At 43.6% G+C, this 25,619-nt stretch overlaps 1 protein-coding gene across 1 annotated transcript; it reads right to left on the bottom strand.

The window, feature by feature from the left end:
- Positions 1-1,281: 1,281 nt before the first annotated feature.
- Positions 1,282-13,978, bottom strand: minar1 (membrane integral NOTCH2 associated receptor 1). Its single transcript, XM_076288147.1, has 3 exons — positions 11,720-13,978; positions 5,286-5,537; positions 1,282-1,479 (listed from the first exon to the last, which is right to left on the bottom strand). Exons 1-3 carry the CDS (start codon positions 13,976-13,978, stop codon positions 1,282-1,284), a joined length of 2,709 nt encoding a protein of 902 aa, XP_076144262.1.
- Positions 13,979-25,619: the final 11,641 nt, after the last annotated feature.

Below are 25,619 nucleotides of genomic sequence, written 5' to 3' on the forward strand. Positions count from 1 at the left end.
TACACCTGTTTACATAATGCGCTTGTATCCTGAAGGTATTTACAAAATCCTACAGTGTGCTACGGCTCACAGTTCCTGTGTTAAAGGCAACAAACAAACATTCTGGACTGGTCAACCACACGGTCAAGGAAAACAAACAAATCACAGTTGGCCTCAACTGGCCAATTCCATCCCCACGGTAACGGTCATTGCTCAACAGCAGCGCCAAAATGGAGAATGGATTGTTGATTGGCACGCAAACACCACGACAAGCTAACAGTTAAACCTCCAAATATCCTGTTTATGCCGTGTGCATTGCCTGTGCCCAACTCAGTGACGCAAGTGTCTGGGCTGAGGGATATGTATTGAGCTGGCTGACCGGCACGTCTGACCGATTGTCAGGCATTCATTCAGCTGTCCTAAGGCCCCTCGATATAGAGAATAGTCTACACGAGAAATGATCGTGAAGCAGAGAGAGTGGCAGCAAGAGAGTTTTCTCTTTTCGTTTGTTTGTTTTAATATCCCGAAAGGCGTTCCACACAGTTAAGACACCACATCCCAGTGGGCTAGACTGTGACAGTTGAGAGGAGTTTCAAGTATTTATAATGGATTCTGAATTAACTAGGCAAATAATGATCCTGCTTATGAGAAGCAGCATTGTGCTGATAACTATTTGGAATAAAGAATACAATATAAAGAAGAGAGAAAATCTTCAGTACATTTACAATAGTGATGGGATGGAGGGATCTCTTTACCCTGTTATAATACACAATGGCGTTCCATACATTCAGGTATTTCAGCCTTCAAACCTGTACTCCTAACTTACGATGCATTGCACAAACCCAGTAAAACTCTCTTGATTTGTCAGAAAGATAAAACCTTTTGATCCATTTTACCACACTATTCAGGTTAATTCACAAAAATAATTCTCGGCAAAAAAAGGCTTTTGGACATATCAAAATAAAAATATCCTATGCTTTCAAAAACAAAACGCATTCCTCTGCTGTTAAGTGTAGTTTAGTCATAAATAGTAAAGAAAATGTGTTCTAAACTAACTACAATAGAGTATATTAAGTCTTGCCTACAAAAAACAAGTTTACAATCTCTGAGCCACATAAATGGTTGTAATCTAAGTAATCATCCATAGACATTGATAACAATAAATTAAATACATTAAATATGTATTTTCTGATCATATTGAAATTATACACATATTCCTGTCAACATTTGTATATCCACTGATTACTAACATAGCTGGCACTGTAGACCTACATCACAGCTACCTCAAAGCACAACACCACCTTAGGACTTCATAGTGCAAATAGGGACCACTATGACCAGGATGACCGTGCAGGCGGCCGCCGCAATCAGCGCTCCGATCTTGCATACCTTGGCCCTCCTGAACTCCGCCTCTTTGCGCTTCAGCAGCGAATCGTAGCCCGGCGTGTAGATATCCTCCATCCAGTACTCCAGGTTGTTGGGATTCAGGGACTCCTGTGTCTTAGGGGCAGAGGTAGGACAGGGTTTGAGTGGGCAAGAAACCTGTGTGTGTGCGCGTGTGTGTAAGAGTGTGTGTGTGTGTGTGAGAGTGTGTGTATGTGTATGTGTGTGTGTGTGTGTGTGTGTGTGTGTGTGTGTATGTGTGTGTGTGTGTGTGTGTATGTGTGTGTGTGTGTGTGTATGTGTGTGTGTGTGTGTGTGTGTGCGTCAGTGATGTGTTCCAGGGTGTGAAATGAGAAACGGGGCAAAGATGAATGGAACTCTTGTCTACCCCTAAAAATAGTCGAAGGAAGGAGTGCTGAAGCGACACATTTGGCGTGAATGGGATTTTCAGCAAGTGTGCATGGCTATTTTAATTGATATTCAATTCATTCCTAAACAAGAGAGGGGGAGGGGAATACATTCCCAGAGAGATAGAGAGAGAGAGAGAGAGAGAGAGAGAGAGGGAGAGAGAAAGAGAGAGGAAGAAAAAGAGTCCAGCAGCATAATCACTGAGGTGTGTGGTGTGGACTTCTGGACTATTCTCTATTTGTCTGTCTTTTGTTGGTGCCTGGGTGGGGGGGTTGGATGAGCACAGCACACCATATGAGGCGCAGGAGCTTCCTACAGAGAACAGCAAGCTGCTTTCTGACAGCTGTTAGCCTGCTGGGGTGAGCCGGCGTTATCATCTAAAAACCAACTGTAGGACAAAAATAAAGCACACAGCTCTGCAGAAACCATCGATCTTCAGCGTAAGCCGTGTCCTTGCGGACGTCCATTTCCCACGGACAATGGCAGATATGTGCAACCCAGGCGCTAAACCCCTCACTCGGCCTGAATTTATTGCCTTTTTGCTGGAGATGCCGCTCTCAGAGGGAGGGGGCAAGGTGTATGTGTGTGTGTGTGTGTGTGTGTGTGTGTGTGTGTGTGTTGGGGGGGGCATTGCATTGATTGTGTGTGTGTGTGTGTGTGTGTGTGTTGGGGGGGGGGGGGGGCACTGCATTGATTGTCAGGATTGAATATCTTTGAACAGAATTGGTGTTTTTCCTTTCTGCATGTCCTTGCGACAAGCTTCCCCATAGCATTTAATTAATAGTGCTTTAATGTCAAGGTGGCAGAGTCACTGCTAATAGGCTTCCAGCAAGATGTTAAAAATGCATAACAGTCACTGATGATGCGATTATAAATTTCTGCATCTACTGGAGATAAAACCTCTAAGAGAACTGTGAAGGCATAATAATGTCAAGGTTATGTACAAGGACTTTAAAGGTCCACTGGTGGGTTACTAAGAGAAATACTAAACTATTTTATCCTTTGCTAACTCAATATTTCACTATTCATTATAGGTGTGGTTAGTTCCCTTTCTTACTGTAAGTATATATTACGGTTGTGTCCAGTATTCACCATAAGCATTTTTCCTGCTTAAAGCGGAGTGGGTTGGTGTCAGTTTAAGGAAGAGGGGAATATTTGAAGGCCAGGATGTAATAAACAACTCAAACAGCCCTGTGTTTGTCTCTCTCTCTCTCTGTGTGTGTGTGTGTGTGTGTGTGTGTGTGTGTGTGTGTGTGTGTGTGTGTGTGTGTGTGTGTGTGTGTGTGTGTGTGTGTGTGTGTGTCACCATGAGCAATGGTGGTGGGCGACCAGGGAGCATTAGCTGTATGTCTGCTCTGTGATTACAGTAATTTATGTATTTGGTGGGATGTGGAACAAAGGTCAATTGTATTTTCTCCTCTCCAAGCCCCTCACAGTTGATCATATAGTAATGAGATATCAATGCTGTTGAGGGTGATGAAGTGCCCTCCAGATTGAATCTGTCCACGCCATGTCTGCTGTGAAGCGGGCCTTAAGTGTCTCTCAGGCTGAGCCATGGCTTGGACTGTGATGAATTGAAGCTTTTTAGAAGACTGAATATTCTTTTAGTCACAAGGTTACTGTCAATGACAATATTTTAAATGCAATGCTATATGTTTCTATGGATAGAAAGGGGTGTTTTGTGCATACAAGGCACACTTGAAACATGAGGACTGGCCTCAAACTATGATCTGCTTTGCTTTTCAGTTGAATAAAGATAATGATCTACTAATGTGTTTGTGAATCTTGAAAAACATTATTCCTCATGTGCGTCCAATGTTGGAGTTTAGCAGGCTACAAACTGAGAATTCTACATTAGCTGCCAAGTTCAAAGCCTTGTGCTTGCACACAAACAAAGCAAAGGGGCACAGCTGCAGTAAACACGCATGGGCCTTTGAGCGCATTAAAATCACTTCACCTATCACACACTCCATATCTGGGAGCCTGCTCTAATGCAGTGCATCCTCTCATTTCAGCCAGAGATGCAGAGAAACGATAAACCCGCCCTGTACAGCAGGAGTTTAGAAAATGAGCCATACACTGGTTCAAGTTGGTCCAGTTGCCCTAACTGTGATTTAAAAATTTTAAAAAGAGTTGACAAAGTCTGGGCAGCTTTAAACATGATCATGATGCATAAGGGGGAGCTTTTTTTTGGTGTCGATAAACAAAGGTATTGGTTTGCCGGCTCATTAATTGCAAAAAGGTTTGTGTCTATTTCGGGGTGAGATAAAGAGTGTTAAAGAGAGAACAGCATGTGCAGGAGGTAACAACTGTGCCAAAGCAATCAAACCATAAAATAATAAGCTCTCTGATGGAAAAGATTAACAACAATTACAGGAGAAATGCCTCCACAAGAATGCCTGAATATGTTTGAATATCTTTAGTCGGGTACCAGAGAGATGAACAACAGTTTGCTTTGGGAAATAAATTTTGAAATAAAAGTAGGCCTAATTCTGTCCTTAATTCCTCCAATGCCCAACCCCTCTGCATCATAGACCTAGCACTGCAATATGCTTAGATTGTGGTTAGACTCTTCCCTTCCTAATCTTTTGTCAACTCACTTCTGAGTCTGAGTCTGAGATTTGCCAACTCATTTCTGAGTCTGTTTCTGTGATTTTCTGCTTCACACACTTCCACTGTCTGAACCAGACCTCTTCCACTTGCTGACTGACAGGTCCGTTGTCTTTCTCAAGGCGAGACCTTACTGCTCGTTTGCAATCTCATGCAATCCACAGAAACCTTCCCATTGTCAGGTTACAGTAAATAATACAGAAACTACATTTGTGGAGGCGGAGAGGGCGGCACAGGCTTCCTGAAAAGAGCAGATCACATCTGTGTGGCTGGCTGGGGCATATAAATAGGAGAGGGTCTATTTCCAGGACCTCATCAAATCCTCTGAACACAAGCAAAGGCTTAATAGTGGCCTGCATTTCAGACACAAATATACCATTTCTTGGACTTCTCCTTTCATATACATCTACAGCAACAGACACTCAGGGGCAGGAAGATATAGCAGGAGCTTAACTAGATAAACAATAGCATTCGATCCTAGACACCACAGAAACAGCTGAAAAGTTGTCATAATATGAGATTGTTTTTGGCCAGTAATGAATGGTATGAAAAGTAGAATGAGCACACAATCACAAAATGTTGTTCTAGTTCTAGCCATAATGAGATGTGTAACCTGTGGCATATTCCTAATAGCCAATGTGGGTGTATCAGCAAACAATGTGTTGCTGGGTAGAAATCTACAAAAGGTTGCAGCTGCAGGTATAATTTCATTTCAAACTGCTCCACTTTCATCTCAGATATGTATGCATGTGCCAGTAAATATTCAAGTATTTTATCTATATAGCGCATTTTCTAGCACAATGCCGACTCAAAGAGCTTCACATAGAGACACATACAAAGACACAAAAACACAGAGGACATCAGGGAGACATGGAGACAGGGGTCAGGGGTCGGACGGTGCTCACCTGCAGGTCCAGTGCGGCCAGCTTGCCCTTCTCTCCTGAGTTGCGCTTGTACTCCTCTATGGTCCAAGAGGGCTGCCCGCGCTTAGCCTCGGACAGGTTGGTCAGCCTTAGGTCTGTGTAGAGCGGGCTGCCCTTGTGAGACTTGACCGAGGGGGGGAAGTGGTGCGGGCTGAACACCTGCTCCACCAGGTAGGCGTCTTTCGGAGGTTTGGAGGAGCGGTGAGCAGACGGGACCTCGTACTGGCGGTCCGTCTATAGGGGGGTCAAATGGCAAATGATCAGAGTTCAGGCCAGCGGGACTTACAGACATCCTGTGGTGTGTTTCTATGAGGGGTGATAGGATGGTACAAAAATCTAATTAAAACCAAGTTAGCGAACCAATTTCACAGTAGTCCACACAATTAGTCTTCTTATTCAAAACAATTAGTGAAATTAAAAAAGAGCAAACACACAAATTAACAAAACTCTGTTGCACCAGTACCACCACATACCATGGTTGAACACTCTCTTGTAAAAGAGATTCTGAAATCCAGATAATGTGCTGATGACCTTAACGAATTGTCACTATACTGTAGTCACCATACTTTCATTCTGCCATTAATGACCTCATTGTGAATTGAATTTAGTTAAAATTGTTTGGATTTATGACTAGTCTTTGCAGTGCATGGTTGGGTGATCTCTCTTTACCGTCCATGTTAATTTGTTAATTTGGGTTTAATCACCAGAGCAGCATCTTGTCCCTCTCTTCCACGGGGGGGGGGGGGGGGGGGGCAATAAGCCCCAGTCTTAGCAATATCACCACTATTGTGTTCCAGGATGCTAGAGGGGCTCAAGGTTTCTGCTGTGTAAACGAGACAAAAATAATTTGTGCAAACACCAGGGTATTGTGGAAGCACCAGATCTCTAAGCGTGGCTACCCCAGCTGGGCTAGCATCTTCCATATAGCTGAGTCTGATATGCTCAGAAGATCCTGTGGTCGTGCTGCACATTGTTATTGAAGAACGTGCTAAGCGATTTACTGTACATAGTTATATGCATAGGAAACATATGCATATATACACACACACACACACACACACACACACACACATGCACCCAAACAAACACATGCATAAGCATACAGACGTACACACACACACACACACACACACACACACACTAACACAGGTTTACACACTGACATATATTGCAAATGCACACATACACACATGGGCACCATAGCAGTGGCGGAAGTTTGTGCAGACCCATGCCTACACTCACACACACACGCACATACTGTACACACACACACACACACACAGGCACACACACAGAAGAACACACTCACTCACACAAATACATTCTGGTATACAGACAGACACACACACATGGTACAAATCTAGACGCACATTACAGCAATGCGTAATATGAACACAGCACAGTGGCAGAAGTGTACCTGTGCAATGTGGATACAGACATATGTGATATATTTTTGTACAAAATGTGAAGCTTTTGTGAAATGTTCATTGAGTTTCAACAATCACTGAGCAGCCAAGAGGAGAGCATATAAGATTCACAGTTTACAGTACCAGGAGTTACAGGAGCAGGGGATGGAGAGAAGTAAGAAGCGTGATTTTACATGCAGCACCGTTCAACAGTCATAATATGTGTCGTTATGCTGTAGGTTAAGTATTTCTCTTGCTTTGGCTGTAAAACTTAAAAAACATTTTGATTGCAGCTAAAGTAAGTAACATGGGTGCTTCCACCACAGGCTGCTTTAGCACCCCACTCTCTTGTTAGGTGCCATAACAATGATGCTTGGCAGGCATCCCGAGAAAGACAGTGCCCAGATCTGAAATGTTGATAATCCCTATGTGACAACACACACTACAACACTCAATTAAAGGAATTAAAGGATCCTTCCCTATCTCTGGGATGTCCTATATCAACAGTATGTTTATACATACAGTCACCAGTGGCCTATTGCTACGCGAATAAATATGTCCACTCTCTCATATTGACCCAATCCTGATTAGTTCTGCTGGGGTTCTAGATGCATTGGCAGTCCCGGATAGTCTACAGTTAGCCTACGGAAAAGGATACAATACAAGTGCCAATGTCAGCCCCAAACTCTTATGGTTCCACTAACCATGACATTTTGTAATCCAACAATGCACTCACATGACATGTGTGTGAATTTATTACACATTTCCTGCTCCTGTGGCGAGATATTTAAATTAATCGCATTGGCCCCAGCCGTGGCGCAACTGGCTGGGGCACCTGCACCGTATGCCGGCGACCCAGGTTCGATTCCCGCCCCGTGGTCCTTTCCGGATCCCACCCTGACTCTCTCTCCCATTCACTTCCTGTCTTTCTCTACCGTCCTGTCTAATTAAAGGCATAAAAAGCCCCAAAAACTATACTTTAGTTTATGGTTATCATTTCAGCATATCATATCATATCAAAAATATCTTTGCAATTTAGAATCAACAACATCTTGACATGTATACCAACTTTGGCATGATTTGGATGAATCTTCTAAGAGAAGTGCATCAAAATTGATCATGTGTCACAACACACAAAATCCCAACTATTTCATTTCCTGTTGTGCGTGGCTAATGGACTGTAAATATGATAATATAAATAAGTTATTTGTCTTGGGGAGTTACACACACCTACCAAATGTGGTATGTTTAGGTGAAACTATATACCAACCAGCAGACTCAGTGACATACTGTATAGGGGGGGGGGGGGGCGGTTATGGAATTCCTGGGCCACACCCAGGGCCAAGCCTTTGTCCCCAAATGCTTTTCATGACACCTGTTGTGCATTTCAAATTTCATTTCGCCCATGGGAACCACTTCAAAAGTACGGCAGCAGGAGACAAACTACTATAATAATTCTTACAGAAACAATAGGGCAATTAGGGACCTAATTAACCTGACATCAAATACCATAGTTACCTGAGGCGAACCTAATATGCTGATGCAGTAAACGCTTAAGATCATTCCTTCGCATCACAATACCATAATGGACGCTATGGGAATTGGAGAAGGATTAAAAGCAGCTTTGTGAGTAAGCCCAGGTTTCTAAACTTTAATTTCCATATAAAATAGAGTTGACCTCTACTGTTACCACAAGTTAAAAGTTAATGTCCAACCATTTCTGCCCTCAAACTAGTGTCTCATATGTTTGACTGTCTAATTTAATCAGGTAAAGACAAGAGACAGCAAATCTACAGTGAATTCTCTGTCACTGCTAAGCCTGCATCTGTGGCCCAAAGCACATTCATTTACGTTCCCTCATTTAGCTCAGGCTTTTGTCTAAAGCGACTTACAAAAAATAGAGAACAATCAAGGTACAGTCGAATAGGAGACAATAGTGTAATAATAAGCATGGCCTTGTATAAGAAACAGAATGACCGTTCAGAGTCAAGTTATGTCAGGGATAGAGAAAAACATCAGGATAAGACAGGTTAGAGAAAAATGTCATGGTAACAGCAAGTTACAATAATGTGTGTTGTTTTACAAAGCACTCTGATGGAAAGGACAGGTCACCTCTCGATGCTCTCTGCAAGGTCAATCTGCCCTCTGTAAGCACCTCTTGCACCAAAGGTGCAAATTAAAAAACAGCATGTTTGCAATCACAGTCCAGAGAGGCAAGCACCAGTGCCAGGACGAATAACTACTCTAACATGAGACAACACAGGGCTGTGGCCACTGCATTTGGCCGGTCGCTCTCACTGCAACGGCCAGCAGCAACACCCACGTACCCAGGGATTAGCAAATTCTTTGACATGCGTAGTTACCTCTCTCCTCCCAGAAATCAATGGCAGGGAGAAAACACCACCGCAGCACACAGCATTGATTCTATTGATTTCTTAACTCTGTGAAGTTGCCTTGTAATTTGGGAGAGAGTACCAACTTTCCAACAAGGAGCCCCTAGCCTTGGTCATCTAAAGACAGACTCCAGTCCCATTTATCCTCCTAAATCCTGCAAAAAAAAAAAAAAAAAGAACCGGGCAAAAAGTGCTTTGAGAAGAGGAGGTGATTTTTCACTTCAGATAATGTGATGTTGTAGCGGCATCGCTCACATAATGCTTGGTTGGGAGAACACAATCAATGTCGGGCTTCACAGGGGAGCTTTGCATAGCAATAAAATGCTAAAAATGCCATTTTGATTGGATGGCACCTTTACTGATTGCTCTGCATCATTTATTAGTCAAACAAAAACAAAGTCAAATTACAAACACCCTTTCCCCCTGCAATGAAACACTGTCGAGATAGTCAAGGTACATCTGATCTTGTTATTTTAATGCACACACATATCATTAACTGCAAGCCTTAGCCTAACGAAGCTCAGAATTTTAATTTGAGGATGCAGGTCCCTGTGTAACTGGATGAGCACCAAATAAAAGAGCTCTTGCCAATCAGGCTTACAGTATCTGTTAATTGCCATAGCTTTGCCTAGTGTTAGGGCTGTGCAATCTTGGCTCAGCTTGAAGGACAGTTTGCATCGCCTTTTTCAGAGAACAGCATGTGCTGAGGACAGAGTGGCGTGGTCAGTGCCAAGCGTCAGATGACAGGCTCCTCGTGTCATCACACCTCAAGCGATCCCACGGCACCACGACGTCCCGGCCAGGCCTCGCCGGCCAGTCAGTGGTGGTGATGGAGAGGTCAGGCCAAGGGAGGGAAGTGTGGAGGTGGGAGGAGGAGCTGCTGCTGGTGGTGTAACAGAATGTGGTGTAGTGCTTTCAAGGGTTTTTTTTTTCTTTCCTCTGGACCTTTGCGTGCCATCTGCGCCGCTCATCTTGACCTTCATGTGTGCAGGGGTGAGATTCAACTGAGCCGACACAGCAGCTTTCTCCCATCTCCATACAGGCTCAATGCTCTGTGACAGTGGATCCTCTCGCTAGCTGTGCTAAATTCAAAAGAGGTGAATTATGAAACATGTGTTTTTCCTTGAGCAAATGGTGTTACGGCTGGCTCAATGGGTTGGCTAAGTGAGTTTATCATTGTTGTGGGGCACAGTAGTGTGCCCTGGAGGTGACATTCATAGGTAAACAACCCTCTTAACAATTCAAGAGGTGGGAAAAAAGCTCGCCAAAAATGACAGGCTCAACTATGGGGCACCGGGGGGACACATTACTGCCTTCCTCCCGGGCAAAGCGCCAGCCTCTAAAGTAAAGGTGAGAGAGCTGAACTCCCAGACCAGGGGGAAATTCTCTTCAGATGATGATTCATTGGCATGTTCAAATGCAGCATTCTGACAGTGATGGATACTGATGGTATAATAATGAGGGAGTGGCCCTCCTCCCAGCATCCTCAGCGAGTCTTCTGTCAGGGGAGAAGGGGATTAAAGGCTGGCCGTGGGGAGGGGGGGGGGGGTGTCTGGCTGACAGCTGGCTAAGAGTCAGCAGAAACCTGAGGGATCAGCGAGTGACAAGAATAAAGACGGCATGCAATTCATTTGAAATGAGCTGGCCTACAAGGCTGCTCTTCCCTCCAGACACCCATTGACTGGCTGGGGATGGTGCTGTGTGACAGCTCTGGTCAAGACCTTTATCAATTAGCATCATCTCCATTTGGCAACCCTGGGACAGCCAGCATGAACAAAAAAAAAGCGTACTGATAAAAACTGTTGAATAGCTTGCTCTTTAAGGGACCAGCAGAGATGTGAACCCAGAGCACAAGGAAAAGATCAGACTGGGAGGCAGCCTTTACCAACTGCTACTCCTGTTTACATTAATAAAGCTTACAGAGACACAGAATGATTGTAGAAATGGGATTAATTGTGCATTTGGTTTATAGTACAACAGATGCTTTTGTGTCACCTACCAACAACACCCTGACGCCTCCTCGTTGCAGGTGATAAATGGGAGGGAGATGTTAATTTTAGGGAGATTGCAGTAAGCTCCTGGGTTGTGAAAGCCAGTGAAAGCTCTCCCAGAATGCGGCACCTGTTCTGAGGCTGGGTTTAGCGGCATTACCATTTCTCTCTATTCATCCCAGCTCAGATGAAATCTGTCTCATTTCAGTGCAAGCTGGGGTGAGAACGGCTTCTTGAATTCCTTCCACCACATGACGCCTGTGACCCAGCTATCGCATCCAAACAAGCCCAGCTCCACTGCGGCCCCGTGCCTGTGGTGAGTCTCACAGCTAGCAGGAGGGGAACAGCACGGAATAATCTCTGTAGATCTGAGAGAATTTTTCATGCGTTGCTGTTAACGCGATACAACAGCTAACACTCTTTGCATGCTGCTATTGTCTCTTACTGTCCTAGTGATGTTCTTACATGACAACATGTCAAACAATTATGCCATACTATTATTCATGTTATATCGAAATCTCAATGCAGACTATTTTGAAATACACAATTACAGTGAACAGCTCAGCAACTGATGCACACACTTCAATGTGATGGTTTCATAACAACATTGACCAGGGTTCTCTCACCTCTTTGGATTTCCGGTGTCTGTCCTTGCTTTCTCTGTCCTTCTCTTTCCCTTCCTCCCCTGGGTGGCTGGAGTAGGACACTGTCCTCCAGTCCCGGGGGGAATTGGTGATGCTGGCCACTTTGGACTCAGTGGCGCTGTTCTCCTCATTGAGGGAGCGCGATGACCTGCGGGTGAACAGGCTCTTCTTGAGCGCCTTCACCCGCAGGCTGTCGCTGCCGCCAGCCTCCGAGCAGCACCACTCCGGGTTGCTGTCCACCTTCACATTGTGACCCGTGGTGTGGCACTGGAAGACGTGCGGCGACAGTCCAGCGTCCATGTGCATCTGGTCAGCCACGCCCGCCTCACCAGGTTTGCCGTTGGCTTCGGGCTCCTGGATCTTCTCGTCGAGCTTGTTGAGCTTGGAGAGGACCTGTGAGATCTCCCCGCGCACGCCCGAGAGTGACTCCAGCTTCTTCTCAATCTCGCCGATCCGTAGGACCAGCTTGCACACGCTGGCCTTTAGCTCGTCGTCGTTCTCCAGCGACTGGAACAGGCGGTCCAGCTTGAGACCCGACTTGGCTAGCCTTATGGTGTTCCGCTCAGGTGAGCTGTCGCCGTCCGACTTGGTCACCTGAGAGAGGGAGCCGTTGCTATTGTAGCATGACGGCTGGACCACCCCCAGGGACTCACACACGCTCATGTCGTCCAGAAAACGGAAAATATCACTGATATCGTCGCTGATAATCTCAGAGTCCTCGTCCGAGTGCTTGAACGGCTGTCTGTCGGCATATTTGCTGTGTCCAGAATAGTCCTTCAGTTTTCTCTGCTCAGACTGTTCTGTTTGGGTTCCAACACTGAGTGCACTGTCAATATTACCAGCTTGAAAGGACGTACAGTTGACACTTTTGTCTTTATGTCTTTTTGGACCGTCTCTTTTGTCCCCGTTTGGGACACAAGCCATGGAGGCCATGTCCTTAGTTTTGGGTCCATTGGATTTCTTTGGAAATCCTGAGGGAGAGACATTGGCCTTCTCTTTGGCACACTGATATGGTTTATGGTCATTGTCCATGCTGTTGATGTTATGGCGATGATTGTCTTTTGGCGGCTTGCTGCCCAGGAAAGACCGCTCGAAGTCAGGCCCCTCCTCTGTGTTCAGACTCAGGCTCTTGACAGGCCAGTGCGGCTGCCTGCCTTGCTTCCCTGCCGATGTCCGCTTGGTGTTCACGCACTCTGAGACCGTGGTCGGCCCGAAGTACGTGGACGCCTGCAAGTCGTCCAGGCTCTCGTGCTTCACCCGCTTCTTTTCCGGTACCGGTGAGCTGACGGGCTCGAAGTACGGGTTGCTGTACGGCAGCTCGAAACTGTGGTTGAAGAAAGTGGCGGGCTTGTGGTACTCCCTGCCGTGGTGGTGGTGGTGGTGGTGGTCTCCATGGGGCTTGAGGTTCACCTTGGCCTCGCTGGCAATCACTTTGGGAGAGAAGGCAACAAGGTTATGAAAATCTTCCTTGAAAATGTTCCTTTTTTGCACGCACGAGTGCACAGTGAAAGGCTCTGCGTTGGTAATGAACACTTCCTTTACCCCTGAATTCATATGCAGAGAGTCCTGGTCCGTGGTTGACTCGCTGTCTATATCCATGGGGAAATATGTGCTCTGCATCTCACACGGAGGAGAGCTGCTGCTTGAGTATTGGGGAAGGTGCTGAAGCTTGTCCAATGAGGCTGCTCTGCATTTCAAATCCTTATTGACTCCCAGGAGGAAGTTGGGGTCGGAGGTCGGGATGAACGACTGACAGTTGTTACAGTCCGATTTCGACCCAGGGGAGTTGCGGCTAATACGATGACCTCTGACGTCCAAGAAGTCGTATGTTTTGTCGCAGTCAGCAGCATACTTGTACACCTCGGTGTCAGATCGGCACGACTCAAAGGACTGGTTCTTGTGGAATTTGGGCCTGTGTCCCACGGGCAGCTTGTCTTTGGCATTGCCGCCATTCATCTGAATCAGGTTAAACATGGTCACAATGTCGGCAGCCACCATCAGCTTTTTGGACTGATGATCCTCCACGGAGCATCGCATCTTGTCTCTGAACAAAGTGGCAGGGAAACTTGGGTCCAGGCATGCCGTGTAGAAGAGCAGACTTCGCAGCTTGGCAAGGTGGACCAGGTCAAATCGAGCACACAGAGACTTGCACAGATCCTGGTAGGACACGGTGGTGTACTTGGTGTCCAGCTCCTCCAAAATCCTCATGAGAAAAAGGGAATACTCCGGCACAGCATCCATGGTTGATCTCACTGAGCTCCGATTCTTATCTTAAAAGGAAAACAAAACCCTACGGGAAGGAAAACTGGGATTAGTGGCTTCATATCCACAGATCCACTACTTTTATGCTATTACAGTACTAGTGTTAATGCATACTCACAGTGTAGATGCAGCCTACTTCAAAAAATAGTACAAACATTGCCATTTGTTTTATTTCTATGGCAAGTGCAGATGCAAAAATAATTTGACTTACATTTGAACATTTTCACATTGTAATCCACACAGGACAGGGAAATAAGTAGACATTTTATAATGCAGCAGATCAAATTAAGCCCATATAAAACAGGAAATAATCTGAATTCCGTATCCGTTTGCTTTTTAGCAGTGGCTCTGATGTTACAGAGCACTATCACATGGGCACAATTCAATGCAAAAACTCTAAATAAAATTGCCCATAACCTGCAATGGTGGCCATAGTAACACATTTCACTTTCAAATGAAAAAAATACAAATGCACTAACCCAGTTCCATTTGCTGCCCGTACGAAGACTAGGAGAAAACTAGGCAGTGGTCTCGAAACTAACAAAATGCGATGATAAAGTTAATGCACGCGTTCTTCCAGAGACAAATACTCCGTAGGCATACCATAGCACTCGCGCGGCATGATCAATAGATCATCCTTTATCCGGTCATCACCAAAAAAAAAATCTCGGCTGGTTTGAATTATTCCCTTGTGTTCTTTTGCCTCGCGTTTACTCTCGGTGCGGGAACGAAGTGTCCGCTGTCTGAAGCATGTGTGGTGCTGAACAACCGTCGGCTGCTTTGTTTCCACCTAGAATGACGTAATTACACCTTAGCATCAACTGCATGGACACGAAAGGGGCACAGAAAATCATAATCTTCATCTGAACTGCTTGTCTCCACCCTTCTACCTATACTCTCATGAGTGTCCCTTGCAGTAGGATGGGACATTCGAGCATTCCGATTGACTTTCAAGGATGTATGCACGGGCAGGAAAAGTAGTGCGCAACGCGCTTTTATTTTTTATTATTTAAACATGAAGGGGGTGGGAGGAAAGCCAAATGCAAACAAAAAAAACAACAACTGGTAAAGACTGGTAAAGAGTAGGTTGTATTATGTCTGTACACGACCAACTACGGTATAGCTGCATTTGCCTGGACAGTAGCCTAGTGCATGTGTACATATCTGATGTTTTTATGTGCAGCATTTCACTAGAACATAACCATACACAGAGAAACTGTATGAAGTTGGAGAAAAAAAAATATATAGGTTATCTACATGCTATATGAAGTTGAAGAAAAAATATATAGGTTATCTACGTGCTGTTTTTGCTATATGCCTAATGGACAACTGACTGCAACAAGATGTGTCATATTCCAATTAATCATGTCATGCAGAACATTAAAAGAGCTGTGAGGGGGGGAACACGTTCATTTGAAAGGCTGCAAATTCTGAAATATATATTTTTTGTTTCATAATTTTAGATTCTTGTACAATTTAGGATCAGGGTCACAATAATTGTTATCGTCACAAGAGATAACTTTTATGGTTGAGGCAAGGGAAATGTAACAATCTCCTCTTTCCCTTTTTTTTCCCCAACTGAATTATTGCACAATTATTTTAATTCATGAAAACAGAGCTAAGCTTTCTCATTTATCCTCAGGACCAGGTCCAGTAAACAATATATGCAACGTGTTCAAAGTCCTACGTTGTCATGCCCAGATCTCTTGTAAGATTACTTCGGCTTTCAGTCTGACACTATGTGTTATGTCATTGTGTTGTGATGTATGGATCTCCAAGACATCATTTCAACAGTGCTATGTCCTGAACAGATCAATACCTCTCCCATCCACTTAATTTTGAGCGCAGGTTGTCTGTGGAGCATGGGAGAGCTGCTCACAGATATGTCAAATGAACATTATTGGACACTTCAGTCTAAGTTCCACTGGGAATTACTCTAGTCACCATGGATAAGTGGAGTCGTTTAAATACACAACGTCAACTGACGGGAATCAGTACAGCGGCCTGACATTTTGCACCTAGTCCATTGAACCCACAAACAGCATTGATTCACCAAACATGTCTTTAACTCTGCTTGTGATGTCACACCAAGGACACACTCTCTGGGCAATTCATCTCCACCGTGTTTGTCTGCAAACATTAGCCACCAAGAAAATCTCTCCCCCAGATAAACTATTTATAGGTGAGCACACCAGGTGCCCTTTCAGTGGCAGCAACGGAGTCACAGCCATGACCCATCGTCACGTCTGTATTCAACATGCACGTGAAAAGGCTGAAGTAAAATTGGTCACAGAAGCACCATTGCGATGATAATTTCTCAAAGGTCTAAAAGTAATTAACATGAGCCTTTCCACAAGATGGCCACTAAGGGACATTTCCTTATCTACAGTCTGTTAGGGTAACCCCTGATGGTCATGATTGTGTTGCCTGCCTGACTTGCACACATGATAAAATGGGCCTCTGCAAAGCCTCAGAGAATCCTGACCTGAACTCGTTATTTTCCAGCTGACTAAACAAGTTTTAATTGAGGCCAAACTTGGAGGAAATCATTTAACTCGGAGGGAAGAGTCTATCAGAATGCCAAGAGGCATGTAAGTGGGGCCCAACCGTCTGAGGAGTAATCTGTTAATTATGGTGGCCTGGTCACCGGGCAGAAATAAAGGGCAGTTTGATCCCCACTGACCTTCCATCAAAGTCACGTTACATCACCTAATTGGAGTTACATAAACACACACAAAAGTATGTACATTTTCAAGCTAATCTTACAACCTCATAATCCAGTCAACAATCGAGAAACAGGTCACAGAGTAAACAAAAAAGAAGAAAATTAGTTTAAATATTTGTATCTTTATATTGAGCTTACATTGCATGGCAATGTTACTATAGAGATCAGGGAGTGATTGTGTGTTAATCATTTGAAGCATTACAGGGATTTGCCCTTTTTTCGAAAGAGAAAGCAATACTCTGCATTAAGACATCAACAGAATACCAGGGTTGTGAAATTGTGACAGACATTTGGAAGCTTGAAAAGGGTTGTCTTTTTTATGACTTTGAATGGCTTATCTTGACTTGTGCAAGGACAAAACATAATCAGAAGCAAAAAGGAACGGATCAAGTGTTCCTCAATTGTTTACTGAGCTATATCAACAGAACGTTGCAAGCAATGCATAGAGCAGCAGAGAGGAGGATTAGGAGGAGGAGTGAGGCAGCACTTTTGTGCAATTCATCATCACTCCAGCACTACTAATTGTTCGAATCTGCATTACCAAAATGCTGATAATTGCGTGAGTACTTAGAAGTATTTAGATAATATTTTTGTTGACACTTTCTTAGTTCAAAAGTATTTACCACTTTCAGTTTGTTTTTTCATCCATTAGTCATTCATGACTGACACTCTCATACAATCGATGAGAATATGAGACTGCATTTGACACATGACTGCTAACACAGTGAATCATATGTTTTTAACGCACCTGAATCCTGGTATGATTAAAGACACGTGCAAGCTCAAAAGTGGTGGACAGGAAAGACAGTCAACAGAGGGTTAACAAAATATGTAACTTTTTCATTCAATCTTGGTACATTACACTCCATGTGACATTCCGAGCTCTCTGACAACAATTCCACTCATTAATTTATCTAATTACTTTTAAATGGCATCTATAGGTACTGCACAAGAGTTCGTTTTTGGTCAATTAAACCTAATCAGGCTATTTCTGACGTAAACAGTGAGAACCGAAAGAAGCAAATGGGAATGGCTGGTGCTTTTGGCTTCAGTCGCGTACAGTCGTTTTGCTTCTCTGCAGTTCAATGGATTGCTCTCCTCATTAAGCCCTGATGAGAGCTTTTAAAGGCTATATTGGATGAATCAATTAAAGCAGAGCCCTCCAGGAATCCTACACTTATCATATTGCACGCCTGCATGGGGTCTGGGCGATGTCTGCCGTAGCCTTTGCAGAGGCACTGACTGCCCTGCACAAAAAGCCGGTGTTACTGCCAGACGAGCTAAAACACTCCATACAGAGATGAGGTCTCAGTTCCCATCTGATCATGAAACTGCTATACACATGCAAATGTGTTGCTATCACTGTGCCTCTCTCTCTCTCTCTCTCTCTCTCTCCAGTTATCTATTTCTGTATCTCTTTCTCTCTGTAGATTGGTACTCCTGTGGAGGAACAGATAGCTCTTCCTCCTCTTCACCTCCTCTGCTCCCTTCTCCGTTCTCAGTCTCTATAATAATGCCCTCTGTTGCATGCCGCATGTCAGTGTCAGGGGCTAAAATAATGCCATCAAAGCTCACCAGACATACATACATCAGGGTTAATAGGCACCCTGGCCCCAATGGTTGGGCTGCTTCTACCCCAAATTGGAAATTACAGAGACTGGAAGTTAGATGAGGGAGGGACACACACACACACACACATGTATTTCTTTTCCATTAAATCTATTTTTTCTAAACAGCTGGGAACACTCTAAATATTGCTGCATGAATGCACCATAACTGCTCTTGAGTATCCTCCAATGACCACACTCATCTTCACTCTTCTTGGAGACAAGAGAGTTTGATTGAGACTGGGAGGCAAAAAAATGTCATGATGTTTTATTGCTAAATTACACTGAGTCACTACAGAGAACACCATGTGCAGTGTGCCCTGGCAGTCCCCACACAAATTCAGCAGATGGGTGAAAACCGAAGGATTGTGGATATCATATTAAACAGTCATGTGGAGATAAATGTGTGGACATTAAAGTCTGAGTAAACTATAGTTTTAGTTCAGTGAAATCCAGGACAACCGAACATAAATTCTTAATGCACAGTTGTTACAGCTTGTTATTTTGATGGACGTCTTCCGTGCAAATGGATTCCTGCTGAAATAATAACACACATTAGAGGAGGGAATTGAGAATGTGCCACGCTTGAGCCCTCACTCCCGCATGTGTTAGTTACCCTAAAAGGTCAGTGGGCTCTAGGAGAGAGACTTACAGTCGTTAACCCCGTTGAACATTCTGACAAAAGATTCCATTCCGCAACAATTCAAGGTTCTAAAATGATATGTTGAATTCAGAGCCTATCTATATTATATGGCTCTGGTTGAATTTCAACAATAAAAACAAAAACAATGCTTTAACATTCTATTTGGTTCCCAATCTACTTCCTCTGCATTAAGATAACATATGGAATGTTAAAACGGAAGCCTTGTGGGGCCAACTATGATGCTGATAATGGAACTCTCTTGAAAGGGTCTATAAGGCTCTGAATTCAACAAAGACAGTGATCCTGTGTTGCTATGTGGATTGTCAGATATTATTACCAAATTAAATGAAATCATGAAATGTCAAATGCAGATGTAAGAAGATGGATGCTTGCAAAGGAAACATAAGTGGAAAGTAAGAGTTTGTGAAATCTTAGTCAGTGTTGGTTTTATTCCAGTGACGTATTCATGGGATGTGATGATTGTGCCTGGACAATTCAAACTTGAGGAGGTATTGTTTCTGTTAAAAGAGTGGAGTGTGTGCTCTTTTCTCTAAGAAAAGTAAGTGAGCTCTTAATACACACAGCAGCAGCTGCTGTGGTTCATGCAGGGTCTAGTGTACTCATTCAGACAATGTGAGTATACCAGTCAGTAAATATGTGTCGCTCACTGTCACTGACAAGCTGTAGTAAATGGTTCTAGTATGTTCTGAAAATGTAACTGACAAGACTAAGGCGATATCAAAGAAACAGCAGTAAAATACACAGTCTGTATTTGGAACAGCTCTATAGACAGGTGTAATATGAAACAGCGGTTATCAGACTGTGTTGGGAAGAAAGTATTTGTGATTAATTGTGACTGATTTGGATGCAGATTAGCTGCAAGAGCGAGTCAGAGCTTACACCTAAATTTATTGGTCAGGTCTTTCTCAATTGCTTTTCATGCTTCATTAAAGTCTCTGACAGCAAGTGTCTGACAGCTACTGATTCAAGTCACCCTGAAAGAGGGAGAGAGGGTGAAAGAGAGAGGGGGGGGTAACTGAAGGTGAGACTCTAAACAGGTATGTTGCACAGACCCTTACAAACCAATGTAGTGCACACGGATAAGATTGCATTATCCCTTTTTCACAAAGCAAAGCTTACTGTAACTTTCAGCAAAGGTTATTATAGTTCCAAACAGTAATATTATCCGAAAAATAATTATTGAGCATGGAGGTAAATAAAATTCTCTCTCTCTCACACACACACAAGATTATCTGTTTGAGATGTTCACAAACATCTCACAAACATTTAGTATTTCTCAAGGCAGAGATCAGTAACTCGTACCAGTATTCACCAGGGGCCTGTGCACATGCCTTCATCTTCATCACATTTCCTGCCTCCTAGACCCTGGGGATTTCAGACAGAGGCATTGACACCTCACAAATCTCTCCCGGTGTCTTGGCCTGGGTCCCCTGGGTGCTCAGCACCACCTCAAGGCTTCACTGCACGTCTGTAAGACACTGAGAACTATGCATGAACCCAGCTTGCCACACTCTACTTCAGGCACTTCTCTCCATTGCAGTGGCAGGGTGAGGAGGCACATAGAGGCTCTGGTGTTTCATTTCTTTCCAGTGGGTTAAAGGATCTTCTTATTCAATAAGAGGACTGGTCAATACCTCTGCAGTAATGCTCTCTAAAGTGATTATATATGGTAATTGAAAATGCCATGCTCGCACATGCACACACAATAAGGACGCCAGCTCGTAATGTGCATTTGGAAACAAGGACGTTTGGATTAACCTTCTCACTCACAGACTCACGTCCTCAAACCAAACACAAGGAAATACTCGAAGCAACAGCAATAGGAGGGAGAATATTTATGAACCTGATACAATTGTGTTGTGTGAATAAATCTCTGAATAATGCAAGGCTTTGCAACATTGCAACCAAGCATTTGTGGTGCATGTGGCTGCGTACAATCCAACTATTCCTGAAGGAGCAGATTGAAAGCCTGTGTGACTGACCATAGATCCAATACGATGACCTTGCACTGCCAAAGAACTTGAAAAGAGAACTCTGTGAAAGGGAAAAAGACTCCATGAAAGGGGACACACAAGAAAAACACAGCAACACACAACTACACACACACAAACACACACACTGAGTCCCGAGGGGGTGTGTGTTTTGAGACAGAAGTGCCCCCCCCCCCCCATAATCCGATAAGAGAGGCGAGGAACAATAGCAGCCGAATGTCCAAGGGAGATGTCTGACACACCTGTGAGGTGGAGGACCGAGCGGCCGCTGATGGGAATATTAATGAGGTCTGGAGGCAGCCGGCTAGAGCCAGCAGCCCAGCACCACGGATCCAACCGGCGGCGGTGGTGAAGGCCACTCCCCCCTGCTGAGGGTCTCTGCAGAGAAGAAGCAGCAACCGAGCGCTCCAAAGGCCTTCTGCTCTCTGAGCATCTGCTGCCATTGTCCAAACCAGCTCAGATAAGGAGGACTCCCTTTATCACATTAATGTCATGGTATTTTCTGTTGTTGTTGATGATGAATGCTAATGGTGAGGTTGGCATAGGAATCCATTATGCTAATTTGGTAACACAAAGGAATCATACAGCAATATAAAGGAATGTTATATCTGTATCACATAGTCATAGACAGGATATGTGGTCAGTGACATGGCCAGATATGCACATTAGCAAAAGCTTCAGGTGATTAGCATGCATGGCCAGTGATAACACTATTAAGGAGCCATTTTGTCCAAAGTGCCATTACCTAATGCACTAAAGGCAAACATGTGCCATTACACAGCGGTGAAGCTGAGATCTGTAATCGCTGACTGCTTTATGTTCAGTGCTTTATCAAAGAGGGGGGGTCAGATGATTATCTGGCACCAGTGGTATCAGCTACTGCAAAGTTCCAGTAAAGTGGGCTTCAGATCTTAAAGCCTCTTGCAGCTTTGTCGTAGGTCAAACAACTTTGAGTTTCATATACTAATACTGAAAATATCACAAGATCCTCATAAAGGGTTTGACTATTTCCTGCTACAATATGTATCATGTAGTAAACATGTGGTAAAATATAATTAATATACATTAATCAATGTCATATATAAATATATGTACAACCATTATATGTTTGGAGTTTAATTTATAAATCATCACGCTTGTTCTTATCCTCTTTACCATTAAACAGAAAAACATAGTTTGCACAAACCCAAAAGCTAAACACATAATTAAGTCACCAGTATTTGATGCAGACTCTAGTGTCTTTCCCATACATTTCCATTTAAACAGCATTTCAGCTTCCCAGGCTTGACTAGAAATTCACCTCAGCATTCTCAGCTAGAACTAGAAAAGCTAGAAAAAATAAATAATTCACTATACATCATACATCTGCAAAAAAATCCTATATTGTTTTGGCTTTGTCAAATCCTACAATACAGATAATATTTCTGTTTTGTTTTTGAGGTCTGTTTTTATGTCCATCCTTACAGATATAAACCTGTCCAGATTAAATCAATCAAGTACCTCCCACTGGCATTCGCTTGCACTCTGATGATTACACTTGTCCATGTAGTTTGATACGAGCTGTCTCTGCTGAAGATGATTCTCCTTATGTTTGACACTTTGTGAGCATGTTTGCCCACAGAACCACAAAAAAAAACCCTACTTCAGTCAACAAATGCCAATGGTAACAAGAGTAGTGGATGGACATAAAAAAACTCTTGCTGTCTTTCACTGGACCTGCCCAGACAGTTTTTAATAAAATGTCTGCAAAAGTGGCTTTATTGTTTGGCAAGGGCGGTGTAACAAGACTGTAATTCCCATCTGAAGATCCCCGCACTTGTATGTGCGCAGGATGCCTTCCATAAATTCTATATTACCAAACATCTCTGCCAGTTAAAGCTAAAACTGACATACCTCAAACAATGATCACCAGACAACCCCCCACCCCCTGCTATAGGTCTATGCTGTAGGTCTAGTCTGGGCTTATTGCAGTTGGTCCAATGTCCCCTGTCTGATTAAACAGTGAGAAAGCTTAATGTTTTCATGCGGAAGAGGATGAGGTGCTGAAGAATGGCCTTTCTTCTTTTGTTGATATAAATCCACCAGGGCCAGCGGGTGGCCTATTTATTCAGGGTAGGTAGCGTCCCCGACCAACAGGAGATGACAGACTATCGCCATTTTAGCCATAGCCCAGTCATCGGGAGATAACGCTGAAATGTTGCCTGTCAGGCCGCATTGTCACCAGGGGCATTTGGTCTTTCAAAGATCTGTTCTCTCGCTCTGAAAGACCATTGCAGTCCTGTCAGGGCTAAATAAGGGATTTTTTTACACAGACACCCCTGGCCAAGAGCAGCACATTTTACCTCAATAAATGCACCCAATAAATATTCAGATTTAATTATTTAAACACAAACACAGCAATAGAGGAATGATAATAGTCTCAATACCAATCTGTCACATGGAGATCATGCAAATAGAATTTCAGCTCCTGTAAAAAATGCAGCCAAGTTCAGCACACAACAGCAAGAGGATCGGACAGGCTCAGGCAAGGCTACTTCTGAGACAACCAGACAGTGTGAAGTTCTGTGTGAAGGGGGTGGCGTTGCCATTTAAACAACACGGATTACAATCTAATCTCCAGAGAGCAGCCCGAGAGGAGTCAGAGAGTCATCGCTAACATTCTGTCATTACACCCGGAAATGCCAACACTGCCACTTAAACTAATATGTCTCATAAATCAGCCCGGATCACACCTCCTCCCCCATAAATTGTGTTGTACTTTGAAAGAAACACACTGATTAAAACATGAAGTGCGTAGGGCGGGGAAGGTCCAGCGAATCTGCTAATGGATACTGGGCACCTACAAATTAAAGCTGTCCAAATCGCCATGTTACATTTCAGAGACAGACCAGATAATGGTGGAAAACAAGCATTGCGGACAAGCAATGGAAGCACTAATCAGACAGATGTAACACAAAAACCCATCTGTGGGGATGAACTCCATGGGTGAAGGAGCACAACATGGCTGTTTTTTGTTGTGCTCAAGGGCCTAGGTTTGGTCTATTCTTGGGTCTATCCAGGATCCAGATCCGGCCGCCTTGTTTTCTCGATCGATTCGCTCGACGTCCACACATACAAATCTTTTTGCTCCTATTATATCGCCTAGCCTGGAGCAAAAATATCGTCACTCGTAGAAGCAGATTCGAGCACTTGTATCAATTGACTTGTAGTCGTGCAAGAAAATCAAAGCGATAAACTAAGCTTTCCAACATATATCGAGGGTATTGCAATTCCAAAATGCGTTGCACATGGCTTTATCATTGTTTAATATTGGCCTCTATAGCCTATTGTTTAGGCTACATAAATTGTTCGCGCGATAAAATCAGTTAATTTTGCCATAGAGACGGGTGTTAGCCTACAACTAGCTGGGAAGGAATATGTGAAAAACCATGAAGATTGGGCACTTCTGGATAAGTTTTTGATTTGGCAGGGTGTTAGGTATAGGCCTAAGGTTTTAAAAAATCCATGGATACAAGTTGGGGTGGCCCCCCTAGTGACAGTTATCCATAAAATCCAAAATGGCCCCCGCCGAAAAGAGAAAAGGTTATATCTCAGCTTCCTTTAGTCTTAAATTGTTGTATAATGTATTTTCTCTACTTTGTTTGATACAAGGAATCCAATTTTGATATGTTCTTCTTATTTTAAGTCCATTTAAATCTAGTATCATAGTCATATTTGGCTCATAAACTGTCAATATCTCTGAAAAAGTCACATTGAAATATTACTCAGGTCCCTAGACCCATATTTTACCTCCAAGGTATGCTTTTCTTTGTTGATTGGACAGGTCATTATCACTATAGTGTCAAAAATCACATGTTGTGACCAAAAGGACCATTGTTAAGCCCTAAATAAACACAAATTCAGAACTATGCCACAGTGAAAAGTTACAGTATATAAGGCTTTTCACCATGTTAAGGATCAATATTATATTTTAGTCAAATAACACAAAAAAAAAAATCATACTTAAACCATAGACTTTCTAATGAGGAGACACCGCACTCTCCATAGAAAAAAATTCTCCATAGAAATGCATGAGCTTAGTTTGTAACGGCAATATGGCAGTTGTCTACGCAAACCACACCCCTTCCGCGGCAAAATGTTGTCATGTGAATACATTGAGCCAATCATGTGCTGTGTTGTGAATACATTGAGCCAATAATGTGGTGTGTTGTGAAGACATCGTGCCAATCATGTGTTGTTATCTCACCGCTGGAGCAAGATTGGTGTTGTGAACCCATGAGCACGCGCATTTCTGCCGAAATGGATGCCCGATGAGTGCCCAAAAAGCGTTGCAATATGGCCGCAGAGTGGAGGGACTTGCCTAAAAGGACTTTGCTTAAACATCATGTATTTATTCAAAGATTTTTGGTTTCACTCTTCATCATTATTAGTACAGCCTCCCTCACACTTGCACAATGTGGTACAGCAAAAAGTCCAGCTCGGTGGCCTTACAGGCAACCACACAGCCACAGTAGAGGAGGAGTGAGCATCCCTTGCTGGCATCTTCCAGATCTGTCCAATATGGCACCCAGACTTTGGTTCTGTCATTCCATTCTCAACCCCACTTACTGGGGTCTGGAATCTCTGGAGTTTT

Source organism: Alosa pseudoharengus, unplaced genomic scaffold (assembly GCF_046254945.1).
Source record: "Alosa pseudoharengus isolate Yale_2024_CS ecotype anadromous, Long Island Sound unplaced genomic scaffold, YU_APseudo_1.1 YU_APseudo_1.1_scf_16, whole genome shotgun sequence".
In the NCBI taxonomy this organism is placed as follows: domain Eukaryota; kingdom Metazoa; phylum Chordata; class Actinopteri; order Clupeiformes; family Clupeidae; genus Alosa; species Alosa pseudoharengus.

Coding starts and splice junctions, on each gene's coding strand:
- minar1 (XM_076288147.1), bottom strand. CDS start 13,978: ATGGATGCTGTGCCGGAGTATTCCCTTTTTCTCATGAGGATTTTGGAG. Junction 5,538..11,719: donor GACACCGGAAATCCAAAGAG/GTGAGAGAACCC, acceptor ACCCCCCTATAG/ACGGACCGCCAGTACGAGGT. Junction 1,480..5,285: donor TGGCCGCACTGGACCTGCAG/GTGAGCACCGTC, acceptor TCTGCCCCTAAG/ACACAGGAGTCCCTGAATCC.